Source organism: Dasypus novemcinctus, chromosome 19, assembly GCF_030445035.2.
Source record: "Dasypus novemcinctus isolate mDasNov1 chromosome 19, mDasNov1.1.hap2, whole genome shotgun sequence".
Taxonomy (NCBI): Eukaryota; Metazoa; Chordata; class Mammalia; order Cingulata; family Dasypodidae; genus Dasypus; species Dasypus novemcinctus.
The window spans coordinates 51,899,228-51,915,291 of NC_080691.1; the positions used below are offsets into that span (position 1 = coordinate 51,899,228).

General features: G+C 41.4%; 1 protein-coding gene across 3 annotated transcripts in view; it reads right to left on the reverse strand.

The window, feature by feature from the left end:
- The window catches only part of HIRA (histone cell cycle regulator), a 121,316-nt gene that overhangs the window by 17,867 nt on the left and 87,385 nt on the right, over positions 1-16,064 (reverse strand). For all 3 annotated transcript variants that reach the window (XR_011646541.1, XM_058281812.2, XM_058281814.2), the window contains 3 exons: positions 14,223-14,345; positions 13,472-13,635; positions 11,465-11,553 (listed from right to left, as the gene is read on the reverse strand). Coding sequence is in view for 2 of the 3 variants with exons in the window: in XM_058281812.2 (XP_058137795.1) it covers positions 11,465-11,553; positions 13,472-13,635; positions 14,223-14,345 (376 nt within the window). In the remaining variant the exon portion in view is untranslated. The remainder of the gene's footprint in view (positions 1-11,464; positions 11,554-13,471; positions 13,636-14,222; positions 14,346-16,064) is intronic.

Here is a 16,064-nt window from a genome sequence, read left to right on the forward strand (position 1 = left end):
CAGGCTGGGTAGGCTGCACGATTGTTTGCCTCGGGAGCTGGCATGGGACTACAGAGATCCAACCCTCTCAATCACCCACCCTATTGACCAGGACTGGTTGCAGAGGGGAGTGGAATTATTGCCAATCCCAGAAAAGGGAGGTGGCTGCCAGCAAAGGTTGGAGAGCAGCCTCTGAGAAAATCTGAATTGCAATGTTCTGAAACGCCTGGAGGCAGGATCCTCTACCACAATGTTGTCAGTGATCCAAGTGAACACACTCTGAATGGAGTGTGTTCAGACTCTGAACTGAGAGGGCTGTTGAAGAGCGCCATCTGCTGGTGGAGCAAGGAAGTGCATGTGAGGACATTAAATTTAATGAGAGAGGCCTTATACGGCATTTACAGTCCTCTATCCCCAAAGTTCTTGGAAGCAGGTCGGCAACCCATTACTGGGTCCATGGTCCAGATTTGAGCAAATAACAGGGACAATTCTAGAACCCAGAATAGATTGAACCAAGAATCAAAGAATGGCAGTAACACACTGTCTCCAGACATTAAATTCCTACGAAAGAGAAATTGAGTATCAGAGTAAACTCATCATCATAATTAGATGACTATATTACCAGCAAAAACTTACAAGTCAAAGCCCCAGATAAGACACGGATTTGAGACAATTAATCAATGAGATGAACACAAATTTCCAAGAATTAAATCAATTAGTTGAAAGACAATAGGGCGAAAGAGATAAAGGGCATCAAGACAACATTGGACAAGCACAAAGAAGAATTTGAAAAGGTGAATAAAAAAATAAGAGAACTTATGGGAATGAAAGACACAGTAGGTGAGACCAAAAACACAGTAAAGGCATACAACAGCAGATTCAAAATGATAGAAGAAAGAATAAGTAATACAGAACACAGTACAGCTGAAATTCGAGAGAAAAGTAGGGAAAAATTTGAGCAGGGGCTCAGGGAGTTGAATGATAACACAAAATCAACAACATACATGTCATGGGAATTCCAGAAGAAGAAGATAAAGGAAAAGGAGCAAAAAGAGTATTTGAGGAAATAATGGCTGAAAATTTCCCAACTCTCATGAAAGAAATGAACTAACATGTTCAAGAAGTACAGTGTGCCCCAATCAGAATAAACGCAAACAGACCTACTCCAAGACACATACTACTCAGAATATCAAATGTCAAAGATAAAGAGAAAATTCTAAGAGCTGCAAGGGAGAGGAAAAACATCACAAAAAAGGAAGCCCAAAAAGACTTAGTGTGGATTTCTCATCAGAAACCATGGCAGCGAGAAGACAGTGGTATGATACAATTAGGATACTGAAAGAGAAAAACTGCCAGCCAAGAATTCTTTATTCAACAAAATTGTCCGTCAAATATGAAGATGAGTTTTAAATGTCCACGAATAAATAGAAAATAAGACATCTTGTAAAAAAAGAATCCACCTTTGCAAGAAATATTATAGGGAGACTTACAGTCTGAAAAAGAGGAGAAAGAGGCTTGGAGCAGAGTAGAGAAGACAAGAAAAGCAGAAAGGTAACCAAATGGGTAAAAGACAATGAAAATAAGATATGACATATGAAAACCAAAAAATAAAATGATGGAAATAAATAATGCATTTACAGTAATATCACTGAATGTGAATGGATTAAGTGTCCCAATCAGAAGATATAGGTTGAGAGAATGGATAAAAAAAAACATGAGCAATCCATATGCTGGGATACAGGGATACATAATGGCTGAAAGTGAAAATGTGGAAAAAGATACTCTACATAATTGGTAACCAAAAAAGAGCAAGGGTAGCTATACTAATATCAGAAAAAACATATATGTAGGGGATCTGAATCTCTGGATTGACAATATGATAGCCAAGCCCTGAGCCTCAACAGACTTCAGCTCCTACACTCTGGTTTATTGGACTTACTCCACTCAGCTAATATGGAGTTGAAGAATGTCAACCACCACACCATGGAGCTTAGAGTGCCTACAACTGAAAACAGGAGGATTGCATCCAGCATCCGTGTGGAATCTAAGCCCCCTCTTGACATAGATGTGGAATGGACACAACCAATCCAAGGTCCACAGGAAGGAGGAATACAGTAAGGATTAGAGTGGACTTAATGATATTCTATTCATGAACTATTGTGGTTAGTAATCAAGAAAATGTGGCATTAGTGTGGAAAAAGTGGCCATGGTGGCTGCTGGGTGTGGGGAATGGGAGGAGGAGATGAGATGTAGAGGCATTTTCGGGACTTGGTGTTGTCCTGGGTAGTGCTGCAGGGACAATTACCAGACATTGTAGATCCTCCCATGGCCCACTGGATGGAATGTGGGAGAGTGTGGGCTATGATGTGGACCATTGACCATGAGGTGCAGCGATGCCCAGAGATGTACTCACCAAATGCAATGGATGTGACATAATGATGGGGGAGAGTGCTGCTGTGGGGGGAGTGGTGGGGTGGGGGTGGTGGGGGTGAATGGGGACCTCATATTTTTTGAATGTAATATTTTTTAAAAATGAATAAAATAAAAAAATAAATAAAAAATAAAGCACACACAAAAAAAGAAAAAAGAAAAAACAGACTTTAAATGCAAAAAAGTGATAAAGAGATACAGAAGGTCATTATATATTAATAAAAGGGACAATCTACCAGGAAGAAATAACAGCCATAAATATCTATGCACTTAACCTCAAAATATATGAGCCAAACTCTGGCAAAACTGAAGGGAAAAATAGACATCTCTACAATAATAGTTGGAGACTTCAAAACACATTAGATAGTACAATTAGACAGAAGATGAACAAGGAAGCAGAGAACTTGAGCAATATGATAAACAAGGTAGACCTAACAGACATATACAGAACATTGCATATCAAATCAGCAGGTTATACATTCTTCTTAAGTGCTCACGGATCTTTCTCCAGGATAGACCACATGTTGGGTCACAAGGCAGGTCTCAATAAATAAAAATAGACTGAAATTACACAAAGCACCTTCTCTGGAATGGAATAAAGCTGGAAATCAATAATAGGTAAATATATTTGCAAATATATGGCGACTAAACAACACACTCCTAAACAATAAGTGGGTCAAAGAAGAAATTGCAAGGGAAATTAGTAAATATATTGAGACAAATGAAAGTGAGAACACAACTTATCAAAACTTATGGGATACAGCAAAAGCAGTGCTGAGAAGGAAATTAATAGCCCTAAATACCTACGCTGAAAAAGAAAGAGTTAAAATCAAAGATCTAACTTAACAACTGGAGAAATTAAATAACAGCAAACCAAACCCAAAGCAGGTAGAAAGAAAGAAAGAACAAACAGAAGAAATAAATGAAATTGGGACCAACATCAACAACAAAAGAGAAAATCAATAAAACCAAAAGCTGGTTCTTTGAGAATATCAATATTTGTTAGCCAGACTAACAAAGAAAAAAAGAGAGAAGATGCAAATAACTATAATCAGAAATGAAAGGGAGGAAGTTACAAATGACCACAGAAATAAAAAGGATCATAAGAAGTTATTATGAGAAATTGGATGCCAAAAAACTTGACAAACTAGATGAAATGGACAAATTCCTAGAAACACAGAAACCACCTACATTGACTCTACAAGAAATATAGAAACTCAACAAACCAATCACATTTAAAGAGATTGAATCAGTAAATCAAAAATCTCCCAACAAAGAGGAAGTCCAGGACCAGATGGCTTCATAGGTGAATTCTACCAAGCATTTCAAGAATTACCACCCATCCTGTTTAAACTTTACCAAAAAACTGAAGAGGAGGAAAAATTACCCAATACATTTTATGAAGCCAACATAACCCTATTAAAAAAGCCAGATAAAGATACTAAAAAAAAATTACAGATCAATCTCTCTAATGAACATAGATGTAAAAATTCTCAACGAAATACTCGCAAACTGAATCCAACAGCACATAAAAAGAATTGTACACCATGATCAAGTGGGATTTACTCCTTGTATGCAATGGTGGTTCAACATAAGACCAATTAACATAAAACACATAAAATAAATTGAAGGAAAAAACCAAGATCACCTTGATCAATGCAAAAAAAGGCATTTGACAAATACCAGCATTCCTTATTGATAAAAGCTTTTTGAAAGGTAGGAATAGGAGGAAAATTCCTCAAAATGATAAAGGGCATATATGAAAAACACATAGCCAACATCATATTCAATGGGAAAAGGTAATCAATGAAGACCTAAATAAATGGAAAGACATTCTCTGTTCATGGATTGGAAGACTAAATATCTTGATGTCAATCCTACCCAAACTGATTTATAGATTCAATGCAATACCAATCAAAATTCCAACAGCCAACTGTACAGAAATAGAAAAGGCAATTGCCAAATTCATTTGAAAGAGAAAGTGCACCCGAATAGCCAAAAGCATTCTAAAAAAAGAAGAGTGATGTGGGAGGACTGTCACTGCCTGGCCTTGAAACATATTACAAAGCTACAGTGATCAAAACAGCATGGTAGGGAAACGGACTTGGCCCAGTGGTTAGGGCATCCGTCTACCACATGGGAGGTCTGCGGTTCAAACCCCGGGGCCTCCTTGACCCGTGTGGAGCTGGCCCATGTGCAGTGCTGATGCACGCAAGGAGTGCCCTGCCATGCAGGGGTGTCCCCCACATAGGGGAGCCCCACGCGCAAGGAGTGCGCCCCGTAAGGAGAGCCGCCCAGCGCGAAAGAAAGTGCAGCCTGCCCAGGAAGGGCGCCACCCACACTTCCCGTGCCGCTGACGACAACAGAAGCGGACAAAGAAACAAGATGCAGCAAATAGACACAGAGAACAGACAACCAGGGGAGGGGGGGAATTAAATAAAAATAAAATAAATCTTTAAAAAACAAACAAACAAACAAAAAAACCAGCATGGTATTGGCATAAAGACAGACACATTGATCAGTGGAATAGAACTGAGAGTTCAGAAATAAACCCTTGCCTCTACAGACAAGTGGTTTTTGACAAACCTACCAAGTTAATGTTAACGGGACAAAACAGTCTCTTCAAAAAATGGTGCTGGGAGAACTGGTTATCCATAATCAAAAGAATCAAAGAGGACCCCTATCTCACACCCTATATAAGAATCAACTCAAAATGGATCAAAGACCTAAATATAAAAGCCAAAACCTTAAAACTACTAGAATAAATATAGGGAAACATCTTAAAATCTTATGGCAGATGGTGGTTTCTTGGACCTTACCTTATACCTAAAGCATGAACAACTAAAGAAAAAAAGAGATAAATGGGACCTCCTCAAAATTACATACTTTTGCACCTCAAAGAACTTGTCAAAGGGTGAAAAGGCACAACTCAATGGGAGCAAATATTTAGAAGTCACATAACTGATAAGGGTTTAATATACATGATATATAAAGAGATACTACAACTCAACAATAAAAAGAAAAAAGACCTGATTAAAAAATGGGCAAAAGACTTGAATAGACAATTGTCCAAAGAAGAAATAAAAATGGCAAAAAAACACAAGAAAATGTGTTCAATATCACTAGCAATTAAGGAAATGCAAATCAAAGCTACAATGAGATATCATTTCACACCTATTAGAAAGGCCACTATTAAAAAGACAGAGAATCACAAGTGTTGGAGAGGATATGGAGAGATAGGAATCCTTATTCACTGTTGGTGGGACTTTAGAATGGTACAGTCACTGTGGAGGACTGTATGGCAGTTCCTAAAGAAGTTGAATATAGACTTGCCACATGACCCAGCAATAACACTATTGCGGATATACCCAGAAGAACTGAGAGCAGTGATACAAACAGAGATCTGAACACCAATGTTCATAGAGGCATTGTTCACTACTGCCAAAAGGTGGAAACAACCTAGATGTCCATCAACTGATGAATGGATAAACAAATGGGGGTATATACACACAATGGAATATTATGCAGTTGTCAAAAGAAATGAAGTTGTAATTAATATAACATGGATGAACCTGGAGGACATTATGTTGACTGAAGTAAGCCAGACACAAAAGGACAAATACTGTATGAATGTGGTCTTATGAACAAATATATTAACTCTTGAAGTTAATAACTAGAATATAGGAAACCAGGAAACAGAATGAGGTTAGAGAATGGAAAACTGAGGGCTAACTTGTGCAGTATTGGTAAAAAAGGTTGTGTGTTACTTTGGAAATGAACAGAAAAGGTGAAAGCACATCACAGTGTTTGTACCTATCAGTGCTATTATTTGGGGATGACAGTGTTTGAAAGGGAAAGTCTAAAGTAATGTATATTACTAGAAAGAAAGCTAAAAAATATAACATGGGACTGTACAGCATAGTGAACCCTCATTTGAAATATGAATATGGTTAATATTGCATATATGTCTGTTTTCTTTGAAACTGAATAAATGCATGTTAATGTCACAAGTTGTTTACATCAAGTAAAAAAAAAATCCCAAGTGAAAGAAACCAGACATAAAGTATATCATATGATTCCATTTACATAAAATCAATTTAAAAGGATGGAATTAGATTAGTGGTAATATAGGAATTGGGAAGGATAGAGGGACTGAGAAGTGACTGGTAAGGGTTGTGGAGTTTTTCTTTTTGGAGCAATGAAATTGCTCTAAAAAGTTTTCGTGGCGATGAATGCACAACACTGTGATTAATACTAAAAGCCATTGATTGTACAGTTTGGATGGAATGTATGGTATATGAATATATCTCAATAAAACTACTTTAAAGAAAAAAAACCAGCGATGCAGATGTGGCTCAAGCAGTTGGGTGCCTGCCTACCACATGGGAGGTCTTGGGTTCAGTTTCTGGTACCTCCTAAAAAGAAGAGAAAGACAGAGAGCTGACATGATGGACTGGGTGCAGCAAATTGATGCTACAAGATGATGATGCAACAAGGAAACACAATGAGAGACTCAACAAGCAGGGAGTGGAGGTGGCTCAAGGAATTGAATGACTGGGCACCTTCCCACATGGAAGGTTCTGGGTTTGGTTCCTGGTGCCTCCTAAAAAGAAGATGAATAGACACAGAGCAGACAGCAAGTGCAAAACAACGGGGGACGGGGTGGGGAGGGGGAATAAATAAAATAAATCTTAAAAAAAAAATCAAACAAAACAAGGTTCCATAAAATGAAAAGGCTCACTAATTTAACTACATTTGAAAAAATCCACATGGCAGAAAATATTATAAGCAAAGTTAAGAGAGAAATGATAACATTGTGAAAGGTATTTGTAACATATCATAGAACAATTTCCCTAATACACAAAGAATTCCTATAAACCAATAAGAAAAACAAATGACACAAATGTATTTTAACAGACAGTTCACAGTAAAGAAAATAGAAATGGCTCTTAAGTATGACAAGATGCTCTCCTAATAAGCCCTCTTGGTGGGGCAGCTGAGCCAGCACTGCTAGTCACAAGTCCATCCTCTATCCATAGCTCCATTTTCTCATCCATCTTGAGGACCAATCCCACTAGGCTGACCAATTCTCACCACAAAAATGTTTACAAAGAAATTCAATTTTGAGTGAGGAGGGATCACACTCACATATCTCCTCTGGCCCTAATATCTAGATGAAAAGGCAGTAAAGAGAGTAAGAAAAACAACAACAAAAAGGACTCAATTTAGAACAGTACTGATAGCAGGAGGGGACTTGGCAGATGCTAGGAGTTAGCTGTCTCCACACCCATTCCTAGACCTTTCCTTCCTACATACTCTTCTAGAGAGTGGAAAAGCTAAATGCTGGCCTTCCCAGCCTATTTGCAATAAGAGGGCCAAGTGATGCCACACTGGGAGGTCTAGGTAGACATATGCTGGCAGAGTTTTTCCTTTCCTGAGAAGTTCAGAAATAGATCACTCAGACAGGTCTACCTTCAAAGACAGGGAAAGATGATTTCTTTTTTGTTTTCCTTGTTGTTTTTTTTTCCTTTTTTTCATTACCTCCTGGCATTCAAGGTTAAGCTCTCATAACACTAGCTGGATACAAAGCTCTTCAGAGAAGCATGTGTCATAAAAAAGGGAATCTCGTTGAGATTAAACGCTAATCTCTCATCAGAAACCATGGAGGCAAGAAAGCAGTGGGATGACATATTTAAATTCCTGAAAGTAAAAAAAATTGCCAACCAAGAATTCTACAGATAGCCAAAAAAATAAGGGTGTGGGTAGAGAGTGTTTGTATGGGAATTCTGCACATTGTGCATGATTGTTTTGTAAGTTCATAACTTCTCTAATAAATAAGTAAATATATAAAGCCAAATAATCAAAAACCAAAAAAGAAAAAAATAAATAAAAGAGAGCGCAATTAAGATATTTCCAGATAAACAGAAGCTGAGGAAGTTTGTCACCACTAGAGGCCCCACGTTAAAAAGACTTCTGCTGGCTGAAAGGAAAGAAAAATTGAAAACAGATCAAAACTGCATGAAGAAATAAAGATTTTTGGTGAGGGCAATGACATGGGAAAATATAACTACTATACTATTGTATATATTTTGGTTTGTAACTCCACTTTTTCCTACCTACAGGTTCCAAAAGGCAAATGTAATGAGAAATCAGTGGTTTTGGATAGTGTAAAAACATGCAGTTTGTGACAAACACTACATAAAGGTAGGGAGATTGAGGGGGACAGGAACACAGTTTGTTTATACTATTGGAGTTATCAAAGAAAAAGACATTATTACAGATTTAAGATGTTAAATTTAAGCCTCTGGGTAACTATAAAGAACATATTGGAGAATATGCAAGCTCAGAGACAAAAAGCAGATTACAAGGGTGCTGCGGGTGGTGGGAAAGGGGAATTAATGCAAAATGGGTGGAGGGTTTCTATATGGGGAGATGGAAAAGTTTTGGTAATGGAAGGTGGTGAGGATATCACAACATAGTGAATGTGATTAATCTCACTGAATGGTGTGTTTGGGAGTGGTAGAGCTGGGAAAGTTTATGTTGTATATGTATTTCCACATTAAAAAAAAGAAAAAGAGCAACTAAAGAGACAATGACAATTAAATGTAATACACAATCCTGGACAAGAGCTAACAAAGGAGGAGAAAAAGCTCCGAAGGACATTGCTGGAACATATGAAAAAACTGGAATATTGACTTAAAAGTTTTTTGGTAATGTTAAATTTCTTGGACTTGATAACTGCACTTAAAATGGTTATATAAGTGAAAAGCCTTGTTCTTAGGAAATATGCATGGTAGTATTAAGTGTTCAAGGAGGACAATGTTTACAATCTACACCCAAGTGTTTTGAAAATAGATTGGTTAATAGAGAGAAAAAAGAGTGAGACGGATAGATAAAATGATATGGTCAATATGGCAAAATGTTTACATTGATGAATCTGGGTATCTGGGGGGATAGGGGTATGTTAGAGTTCTCTGTATAGGGGTTGGTATTACTTTTGTAACTGTCCTATAATTCTGAAAGTATTTCACAATAAAAAGTTAAAACAACAACTAAGGGGAAGCGGACTTGGCCCAGTGGTTAGGGCGTCCGTCTACCACATGGGAGGTCCGCAGTTCAAACCCTGGGTCTCCTTGACCCGTGTGGAGCTGGCCCATGTGCAGTGCTGATGCGTGCAAGTAGTGCCGTGCCACACAGGGGTGTCCCCCGTGTAGGGGAGCCCCACGTGCAAGGAGTGCACCCTGTAAGGAGAGCTGCCTAGCGCAAAAGAAGGTTCAGCCTGCCCAGGAATGGCACCGCACACACAGAGAGTTGACACATCAAGATGACGCAACAAAAAGAAACACAGATTCCCGTGACGCTGACAACAACAGAAGTGGACAAAGAACACGCAGCAGACAGACACAGAGAACAGACAACCAGGGTGGGGGCGGGGAAGGGTAGAAATAAATAAATAAATCTTAAAAAAAAAAAAACTAAGTTTACTATGCTCAAGTTGATAAGACTAGATAGAAAATTTTGGCAGAGAACTGAAACTATAAAAAAACAAGAGCAGACTTAAAAAAGAGGATATTATATCTCTCAGATGCAGAGAAAAATGGAAGGCAAGATGTAATAAAAAAAAAGAACTAAAGAAAATTACTGGTCTCTGGTTCTACAGAATGAAAGACAGACATAGACTTACAGCTTTGTGAAAATTTGGAACACCAAGAGAGGATCCCAAAAGTACTTAAAATTAACAATATAAGTCAGTTTTGCCTCAGAATTTTTTGCATCAACCCGGGTGCTCAAAGTCTGTGGAACAATACCTTCCATAATCTAAGGGGAATCAGTTTTAAACCTAAGATTCCAAGACCCAAATTAAGATCTATTACAATAAAATAAAATTGGAATAAAAAATTCGAGGACACAGTACAGACTAAGGCCTTCTACCCTCCACTCATCTATTAGCATTGGGCTTTCTACCCAAGAAGGCAGATCCACAAAGCCAGGGACTCAACTGGCCTTGATTATTGCTCCCTGTCCTGTGCTAGGATCCTCCATTCAGCACTTGCTGAATGAGTGGATGAAGCAGCAGGGTTAACTCTTGGATCCACACCATCTCCCATCCCTCACCAACCTGCTCCTTTCCCACATCATTCAATGGCACTAGCATCCAGTCATCTGAGCAAGCCAAAAACATCTGGAGGTGATGACATGCTGGGGAGGCTCTTTTCCTCACCTTTCTACATCCAACCATTACCAAGTCTTTGGTTCCTTCTGTCTCCCAAATCCGTCTTCAATCTCCTTTCCTCTCTCCATGCCAGCACGCTTACCCAAGCCACCTTCACATTGCAGAACGTGCCCTGATAGGTTTTCTACTTCAGATCACATCACTCCTGCAGAAGCTCCTTGATTGGGTCCCACTGGTAAGACTAAAACCCAAGTTCCTTACAAAGCCCCCATGATCTGCCCTGCTCACCTTGCCACCCTGACCTTTTGCCTATTATGTTCCAGTCATAGATGTTTCAAATGTTCCAAGCCCTCTTCGCATCTACTCTTCTCTCTACAATGGAATTCTCTCCCCAGGTCTCTGCAGAGCTGGCTCAGTCTCACCCTTGTTTTTTATCTTAAAATTTCCTCCTCCTTGGTCTTCTCTGACCACTACTGGTCACCCTCATCTTACTGTCCTATCTATTTCCTTCTTAGCACTGATCCATGTCTACAAGTATCTTGTTGACCTAATCTGTTAACTTGCTTATGCCTGCCTCCCTACCAGATTGCAAGCTCCACCAACAGAGTTGGGGATAGGGGGTTGGGGAGTGGCTTTCATCTTTACTACTAAACCCCCAGGCCTGAGAACAAGCAGGAATTCTTCAGCATAAGTGTGTTCCTGGGGCTGCAGACCTAGATCCTGCTGGGTCAAGAAATTATGGCATCTCACCTTCTCCTGACACTAGGACATTAGTCAATGTGCTGGAGAGATTTAATGGGGACGAGTTTCAAGGCACTTTGTAAATCTCCATCTTCAATTTTCAAGAGAAAATTCTGTGGCAAGAATGAAACAAGCACCTACCACTACTGTTGACTCCCACTGACTTCCAGTGGAGTAGTGAACCGGACCCAGTAAGTCCTTGCATATTTCTCGCAGTCGGTATTCAAACCCTAATTACAGGAAAACAAACAAGAAAACAAAACAGAAAACAGAAACACATTACAAAAAGAAATAAGAAGTCAAGAATATACTAAATAGTTGTATATATCAAAACAGAATGAACAAACGCTTATGTTATCACCTGGCATGGGCAGAACATCTCGTGTGTTTCTCCATTTGGGCCCTGAGACCTACAATCACTGATTCTCACTCACCCACTCCCCTGACAAGTGTTGCTGAGCTGCAAGCTGATGTCTCCTCTGTGAGAAACCGTGGGAATTTGCTGAAGGAAGAGTGGGCTGGTTTGATTTATTTGAGAGAAGACATATTGGTAGCTGGTGTGAAGAGGAGAGCAGAAGGATCAGGAGGCCGAGCCCTCAGGAGGTATGAAATGGCGGTGTCTGAACATGGCCTGAGGAAATGGTGACCAAAGGGAGATGGGAAAAATAGGCATGGGTTTATCAAGTCCAGGACAATGGGCTCAGCCAGGCGCGGCAGGCAGAAATGTCGGAGGCAGAATCTGGTGGGAGGTCTTTTGGCAATTGGGGGCTGCCGAAGCCATAGGGAATGGATGAAATCACCCAAAGAAAGGGTGGAGAAGAAGACAGATGAAGTCAGAATTCCAGGAATTTTGAAAGTGAAGGTAGTCTTAACATACTTGATTCTTAGAGGAAAGAAGGGACAGATAGATGAGGTGATTTGTGGATATAACTGTAACAGACAAATATGGGAGATGGAATAAAGTGAACCAAGCAGTAGATGGAATCCCACCAATGGATGGGGCGCCCAGAAGAGCATGGGCTTCATGGAGAGATTTAGGGTGAGTCCTGACCAATACCAGGTTGGAGCAAACCAGAGAGGAGAAAAGGTTTCCCAAGAGGAAAGGGAAGTGAGAAGCCCAAGATGTGACTAGAGAACCCCAGGAAAGCCAGTATGGTATGAGGATAGGAAGATGAAGTATTTAGAAAAGTCAGCACACAAATGTAATGGGTAGGAAGAGTGACCATCAAATTCATTCACTATTGGTGTTCCTCTGGGGAGGAGAAGAGGAGGAGCTGTCTGCTGTCATTAGGGATGCAAATGTACACACACATATTGAAATAATCTGAGGTAAACGGGACATGCAAATTGGGGAGTAACATATATAGGGGTTTGGCATGTTTTTCTCTGTCTTTTCTGTCCTTAATTTCTTTCCTTCACATCATAAATAAAAGGTTTAGGGTGATGAAAAAAGCAACCCGAAAAGGCCAGAAAAGGCCATGAGGAGAGGGAATGGCCCAGGGTGTGGAGGCTGGGAAAGCTTTAGGAGGCCAGCCCCCACCCCATGGCCTCACAGGGAAGTAGGAAGAGGGGCTAGTAAAGCGCTGCCCTATGATGGCTAGGAGAGGGGTGAAGGGCTGCTGGAGGCCACTCTGAGAGCAGCTACCTACCTCCTCCAACACACCTTGCTTCCCACTGACCAACAGGGGAAGATGAGGATGCTGGGGAGGGGGACAGGTGCTCTGTAAGCCTTGGTAGGAAAACCTGGGTTGAAGGCCAAAGGGAGCCACTGGACAGCAGGCAGGCCTTCCAGGGCAGGAGGGGCTGGGAAGAAGAGAGATATAGGCCTACTGTGGGTTGCCAGAGATGCCCAACCCTGGAGTGACAGCTGACTATCAGGACATCTGGTTGCTTAATTCCTAGGGATGTGCCTTTCCACACATTCCTTCTCACCCCTCCCTGCCCTGGTCCTATGAGGGAGCATCCTGTGAGGCAATCTGAAATTACAACCCCCAAACAAACCCAAGACAGTTTAGAGTTTTAAGGCCTGCAATGGAGCTGGACATCTGCTGAGCTCAGGCTGGGAGATGGGAGCTGAGCGGGAACCCTGCTGCCACAGCACACCTTCCCTGGTTCCCAGGAGGATGGAGATGCAGCTCAGAGCCTCACCTTCATTCACGAGGTACCGTGCATAGATGAGGAGCCAGTGGCGGTACTCGTGGCTGGACTGCAGGCTGAGTGCAGCTGCGACCTGGTTCTCCAGATAGGCCAAGGTGGCCTCCTGCTGTACCACGTGAGGCAGGGAGAAGAGCCGGGCAGCCTGCCTCCCTGAACTGGAGAGACCACAGAGCACCAGGATGAGATAGCAGGCCCTGCCTGGGGTGGGAGGCTGTCACCATGCACCTGGGCTCCAGTGAGCAGCTGGCAAGGAGGGCAGGCCTCCCAACGGTCAGGAAATACCCATGCCCCCATCCTGACTGCCCCAGACCAGCTGCAAATGGCCACCTGGGACCCCTGAGATAAGAGCTACAGCTCAGCTCTCTCTAAGACACCAACTACTGTGGGTCCCTACGATGTGAGTCTCCATTCCAGTGCCTACCTTGAAGCCCCTGAGCAGACAGGCCAGTGGCCCACTTTGCCCACCCCAAACACTACCCAACGTAGGTATCCATAACCCTGAGTACCCCCAGACCCCCACAGAGGCCCGAGGTGATAGCCTGTGCACCCAAGATGTTACTCGACATAGGTCCACAACCTTGGTACCCCCAGTCTGCCCAATGCCATCTGCTGTACTTAGCAGCAGCTTAGGCCTAGGGGATGGGCAACGAGAAACAAGGCCCAGGCAAGCTGTGCCGGCATCAACCTGGTCACCTTCCAGAGTAAGACTGCTGGTGGTGGCCACAGTCCCCAGGTCACGTACTTGGAGGTTCTGCCCTGGATTATGGCTAAGGGTCCTGAGCACAGCATGGCGTCCTGGGATGGCAGGCTGCTCCTAAAGTCCGCACACTGGGCCAGCGAGTCCTGCTTGTCAGAAACAAGGTTCCTGGGGTGGCAAAGATAGGTGCAGAGCTCAGGAAGAACAGAAGGCGGAACAAAGACGCTGATGGGGAGGCTGAGGAGGAGCAAGAACCCATCAAACCTGACAGGCTGCCCCCAAATCAGCTGAGGCTGAGGGTCACTGCAATTTAAACAGGTGCCCATCAACACCAGATTTCATAATAATGGGCCTGATAAATTACTGTTTCAAAGAAAAAATTAATGACGGTGAAGGTCACTGACAGGGCTGTTGGTGTGAACATTTCAGTTTCCAGGCTCAGGTCCTGACAACTGAGGGAGTCCTATGTGTGTGAAATATAGACAGGAAGGCCCAGCTCACATCATTCATGACTGTCCAAACAGGGATCCACATGGCCCAGACTCTGCCAGCCGCTGAGGAATGCCAGGCCCTAGCCTTCCTGGGCTTCTAGGACATATGCCCCAGGCCCCCAATCCTCTTGTACTTCTACATAGTATGCCCAGGGAGTCAGTTCTTCCACCCTCTTTGGACTTTTCATATCTTTAAGAAAACATTCTTCAGACCTTTTTAAAACAATAAAGAGCCTTTATAAACTCTTTCCCAAAATTCAGATGTCCGTTAAGGTTCAACATTTTTCTTTGTGTTTAATCAGTGTGTTTCCACTAAGATAGCAATTGTATTTAATATGCATCATTGATGAAAGAGGTTGATTTGGGAAGAGTAGGGTGAGGGGGATAGGGGGTATGTGGGGACCTCTTATATTTTTTGAATGTAACATTTTAAAAAAAAGAGGGAAAAAATGATTATTGTGTGGCATTTATAGGTATTAACTCTGTTGTGAAGGTTTAATCCTTGCAGAAAATGCTGCATTGAAGATTCTTGAACATATCATTTCGTGCACATGTGAAAACTTTTGAGATACATACCAAAAGTAGAGTTGATGGGCAGAATGGCATATTTAAGTTTGACTTTGTTAGAGAGTGCTAAATTGCTTTCCATGGTGACCATGCTAATTTATAATCATACAGCCATATGTGGAAGTTTCTATGGTTCAAAATAATTGAAAGATACTTGATATTTCCTGTCTTTCATTTTTGACAATTTAATAAATATGAATTTATGCTTCTTAAAAAAAAGCATCATTTTGCAATTTGGAGGGAAGAGTACTAGAGAACAGTTAGGGTAGTTTTTTTAGTTTTGTTTTTTAAACTGAAGAAAGAAAGAAATCTCAGTGTGAGCATAAAATTGTGCTTGGCATCACTTAACAGAAAAGAAGCTGGAAGGTTCTAAAGGTCCAAAGGTGCAGACTATACCTGCTATACAATTTATGTGCCTCATGTTCCTGGGTTAATTAAGATTTTTGATTTTACAAATACAGAAAATGGGCTACCTTCTAAGTCACAGAGAAGCACTTGTATCTCCTAAGCCCAGGGTGACCAACCAGTGCTGGTGAGGCTACAGGGAAGTTAACTCACCTATATTAGCAAGGACTACAAAGGTCAGCCTGGAAATAAATATCAAGAACCATAAAAATTTTTATGTGTCTATTCCAAAGAAGTTACCCCTGGAAACAATGTAAAAGAAGGAAAGCATCCTTTGTGCATAAGTGCCAAAGGTAGAGAGGCTGTGGGCTAGGCCAGCAAGGCATGTGCTCCCCTGGGCACAGTGGGGTGTACATGTATAAGTTTGGGCTCCAGCTTCTCCAGCAAAGTCTGGCAGAGGCTGTTATGATGACCTATCCTCCAG